The sequence below is a fragment of the Atta colombica genome, unplaced genomic scaffold (assembly GCF_001594045.1).
Source record: "Atta colombica isolate Treedump-2 unplaced genomic scaffold, Acol1.0 scaffold161, whole genome shotgun sequence".
Lineage (NCBI taxonomy): Eukaryota > Metazoa > Arthropoda > Insecta > Hymenoptera > Formicidae > Atta > Atta colombica.
The window spans coordinates 142,391-147,491 of record NW_017259252.1 but is presented as its reverse complement, the minus strand read 5'-3'; the positions used below and the strand labels follow the sequence as shown (position 1 = coordinate 147,491).

At 28.1% G+C, this 5,101-nt stretch overlaps 1 protein-coding gene across 1 annotated transcript in view; it reads right to left on the bottom strand.

The window, feature by feature from the left end:
• Positions 1-5,101, bottom strand: part of LOC108685875 (1-acyl-sn-glycerol-3-phosphate acyltransferase gamma-like) — a 20,089-nt gene that overhangs the window by 13,554 nt on the left and 1,434 nt on the right. The window contains exons 2-6 of the mRNA XM_018190884.1: positions 1,873-2,115; positions 1,620-1,792; positions 1,251-1,412; positions 754-1,092; positions 147-366 (exon numbers count right to left, since the gene is read on the bottom strand). Of these exons, the coding sequence (XP_018046373.1) occupies positions 147-366; positions 754-1,092; positions 1,251-1,412; positions 1,620-1,792; positions 1,873-2,053 (1,075 nt within the window). The 5' untranslated portion in view covers positions 2,054-2,115. The remainder of the gene's footprint in view (positions 1-146; positions 367-753; positions 1,093-1,250; positions 1,413-1,619; positions 1,793-1,872; positions 2,116-5,101) is intronic.

The window sequence follows — 5,101 nt, the reverse complement described above, 5'->3', positions numbered from 1 at the left end:
ATTCAGAATTTAATTAAAACATAATTTTTAACATACAATTATATAATGATTATTTTTTTGTCAATTGCTGAATGTGAATAATTTAGTGTAACTAGAGTTGAAAATAATGATAATGTAATTAAATAAATATAAAGGGTATTACTTACATACAAAGATAACCCCGACCGCGACAGTAATGCCAAAGATCGAGCCAGATAGCAGGAGCCTTAGGAGGTAATATAGCATTGGTACAAGAACAACTATCGCCCAGCAAATAGTGTTAACAAGAGAATAATATCTTCTCTTTAGCCTGAACGAACCTATCCTAGGTACTCCGCTCGTAGCAAAAAAATCACCGGTTTCATAGAAGCTCTCCGCCATACGATCCTATCAAACAAAGATTTTATCTAACGTTATCGCGTTATATTGTCGTGTCTAACTAATAAACCAAGTCATTTAACAAAGATCAATTTTCTTATTATTCTACTCGATTTAATCACAAACTTATGATCACTTTATTCTAATGCTCACAAAAAAGTCTAATATTCTTTTTGTACTGGAAAATACTCAAGTTGGATAAATCGTAATAAAAGTAAATTACATATGGTTCTATCTTTATTGAACAGATGACTCAACTCTTAATTTAAGCCTTTCAGATTAAGCTTTTCTACTCAAAAGCTTAGAAAGCATTATTATGTACCAGTTACAGAATTATATTTCTATCAAAATAGTACAAACTTTTCTATCTGATTCAAGCAATAAAAATTTAACTACCTTTTGCTGATAAAGCGTCTGCAGCCATTCAGCAGCCGCTTCATCTCCTTCTGGTACTTCCTCAATTGGAATTCTTTTAGCATACAAATATCCTTCTAGTCGTTTTCCAAAAAGAAGATTCTTCATAGTCGGTTTCACAGGATCAGATGGTTTGAATGCTATCTGAACATCATAGATGGCCGTTGCTTTGCCTCTCATATGTGGAATGCTGGCGGTAAAGCCCTTTGTGCGTGGCGTTAAATGATATTTTAATATTGGCAGACCTTTTTCGATGGCAAATTTCTGACTCGCTTCTAGCTTTTTTGGCGTAAAACGCGTACCCTCGGGATAGAGCAGCAACTATAATGAATTTACATATTCATTTTTATAATTTATATAATTATTTTATATAATTATTTTTAACAGCACATCAAATACTTTAAAATCATTAGAATTATTTGCTTTGAAGTAGCTAATACGTATACGTTTGGATTTAAAAAATGGTAAGATATACTCACCCACATTTTATCAGGATACTCGACAAGCTCCTTGATTCGAAGTTTAATATTCTCTTTATCTTTCTCCCAATTCCTCTCGAGGAAGATACTCTCAGCGAATTTCCATGCCCATCCTAACGTAGGAATATATTGTATCGACTTCTTAGCATAAGCTTTACAGTTCTAAAAAATATATATTTTTCAAAATGTTCTTGTACCAATTATACTATATAATAATATACATGTATAAATACATTACATGCACGCACATGTGTGTGTGTGTGTGTGTGTGTGTGTGTGTGTGTGTGTGTGTGTGTGTGTACGTGTGTGTGTGTGTGTACGTGTATTATATATCATATATTTAAAAATTGATTTTCAAAGATTACATACACCTAGCAATCTCACGCGATCACATAACAGCCAACCTATTAACCAATCGGTTTCGTAACAATGATTCATCAGAAGATAGCCGTGTTCATTACCGAAATATTTATTAAAATCCTCCTTATCTATATATAATATCAGTTCTGATCCTGCCCACCATTCTGCCATAAATACCAATTCTGATGGAGATAAACGTTTAGAACATATTAATTTTTTTAGAAATACAACAAAAACCGTAACATAAAACAAATAAACTTACGACAGTAAAAGGAATAACAGAGATAATAGTTAATCTTGCGGTAGAAGTACTTTGAAATGGGCTTCAGTCCAAGGTATAAAATGCATTGGAAGAAATTTATTATCAAGCCGGATGTAAAAAATGTGATGGCAAACAAAAGGTGTACCACCAACCATTGCTTTACAAAGGCAAGAACTCTCATTATGATAAGCAAATAATACTAGACCGTATGTTTTATAGAAAACATAAATTTGGTTTCTCTGCCTGCAACAAAAACAAATTGGCAAGTGTTTAAGATAAAAAGATAGAATTGCTTATATATAAAATTCCTTACAATTTCAATTTCTTTATAAAATTCAATGAATACGACTGAGGAGATAGAGAAGAATAAAGACACAATTTTAGATTCTTTTTCCTGAGATTAGCTTTTTTATAATATCGGTCATAATAGAGAAAAATTATAACATGTAACTTCTTAAAGACATAATATAACTTCATTTGATTCTCTATTTATATATAACAAGTTATTCTAATTTTTATTAAAATAAAGATTTTGTAATTATTAGGCCTTTATTCCGCCCATCCCCTTAATTATAATTATTGTACCCATAATTGCCATTGTGTAAAAGGAAAATATGAAAATTTCAAAATAATGTTTATTGTGTATGACATTAGACAATTACATATGCAAGTATGTGTAAACAACTTGCCTGAAAGCGAAAAAAACAATTGTAGCATCGCTATGTACAATTTTCTGCTGGATGCTGTTACATATAATAGAAATTATAATGTACTGATTTTTGTTAATTGGCTTAGCAATTAATTTGGCATGGAAAAGAAAGCAAATCATATGATAAAAAAGATAAACTATTTACATAAATCATATATTAAAATATAAACACAAATAATAACAAGTACTTTTACTTGGAGAAATAAGATATAAAGACAGAGAATTATTACATATGCAACAGGATTCTTATGCGTTCGTTTGTTTTTTTAAACAGAGACAAACCATTTTTATAAGTTTATGTTAAAAACTATATATAAGCTATACTATAATTATACTGTGTACTCATTTATAATATCGACCAAATGGGCATTTCATATTTTTCCATTTACTTAATTTTCTTCATAGAACAAAAACTTCTTCTTAGCTAAAATAAAAGAAAAAACGCAAATAGCTGTGAGAAACAACAAATTTATATTAAAAGCAAAAAAAATTATAAATAAAAAATTTTGTATTACACATATATAGATTATTTCTTCACATAATAATGATTCTAAATATATATAAATAAATATATAACTATATACATTGTGTTTGAACTATATACATTGTAATGATAAATCTTTCGCAGAAATAGGAGCAGAATGGACTAAAAAGAAAAGTCCTCCACCATTTTGCAATAAGATATTAATTGCTAAAAATTGTCGAAAATTGGTGTTCAATAATTTTTTACTCACAGCAAATTGTTACAAAATATACTATCAATTTTACAGAAAAACTGTAAAAGACAAAAATTGTTTATCTTCTTCTCATAAAGTTCTTAGAATTTTTTCAGAATCTTTTAATACCATATTTTCTCATGTTGTTAAAAATAAGAAAATATAGTCTTAAAAAGTTGATAAAAAATTCTGAAAAAATTATTAGAGTTCTATGAGAAAAAAATAAATAATTTTTATCTCTTGCAGTTTTTCTATAAAGCTATAATATCTCTTGCAGTTTTTCTGTAAAGTTATAATAGTATTTGAGCAAAAAATTATTGAAAGCCAATTTTCGACAATTTTTAACAATTAATATCTAATTAACTATTGCTAAAAATCGTAAAATGATAGAGGACTTTTCTTAATTTAGTCCATTCTAGTCCAGTTCTGTTCCTTTGCAAAAGATTTATTGATCACAAAAATCATTATTTTCCAAACATTCTGTATAAACAAAAAATAATTTCCTATATTTGAATAATATATAAGAATGTAATGAGATCTACAAATTATGTTTTCGAATTTAAACTCAGATTGTATTTTTACATTCATCTCTCTTGTAAGCTTCAAAGTTATAATTTGAAGATCTCATTATATTCTTATAAATTATTTAAATGTAGGATGCTACTTTTTATATGGATATATATTTAAATTCATTTATATACGTGAAGAATGATCTACTTGGTAACTGTAATTTATTTTTCATACAGATTTGTGGTTTCCCACAGATGTTTGCATGCAACTTCTTTTATTTTAGAGAAAGATTTTCTATTCTGTGTAAGGAAAACAAATAGAAAAATACGCAAAATACATTCTGTCGATAATTCCAGTATTTCTTTAAAGCTCTTGAATACAGTGAATTATCGAAAAAAAAAGTGTTGCAACTTTTTTTTGACCTACTATACTCACTTCAGCTATACTGAATCGTGACATCGTAAGCAAGAAGTGACACATTGATTTTTTTTGCATGTCATTTATCAAAAGACAATTTGAATAAAACGGAATAATGAGATCGCTATAAAACACTTTTAAAAATTCTTGTAAAAATCATATCGTAATAAATATTATAATCCTTATTCTTCTTAACAATCAGTAAATAAATGAAAAAGTTCGTAAAGTGAAAATAGGCTAGACATGTATATTGAGTAAAATCTAATAAATGCACTTTATGTATTTTTTATTTACTGCTTACGGGAGAAGGAGAGGAGGGAGAGGGATAATGATAATCTCGCCCATTGTACAAGTATTTTGAAATAATTTTATTTTATTATATCCAATGTCTTTATTTATAAATGTCATGTAAGAAAAGTCAACGTGTCACTTACGACACATTTCTCACTTATAACATCATGATTCAATATAGTGTGATGAATATTCGGAATCTTGAACTTTCATTAGTACTTAAAAACAGAATATAAATTTGTAAAAAATTTGTAAAAAATTTCACATTAGCTTTAATAGAGATCAAATTCAGCTTTCCAAGGACAATTTAAATTAACAAATTAAATTTGACATTAAATTCTTAAGATATTTTACTAAATTATAATTTTTTATCGTACAAGTTGTACAAACTTAGCAAGTGCTAATGAAAGAATCTGAAAAAATAGTTATCATTATCATGTAAAAAGATGTAATGTTGCGCATAGTGACCACAGTATAACCAGTAGGGACGACACTCCGTGTCGTCAGTTACAGCATCCGCCATGTTAACATTTAAAAAATTAATGGTCGAATAGAGAATATAATGCCTTATAAATAATAGTGTGAC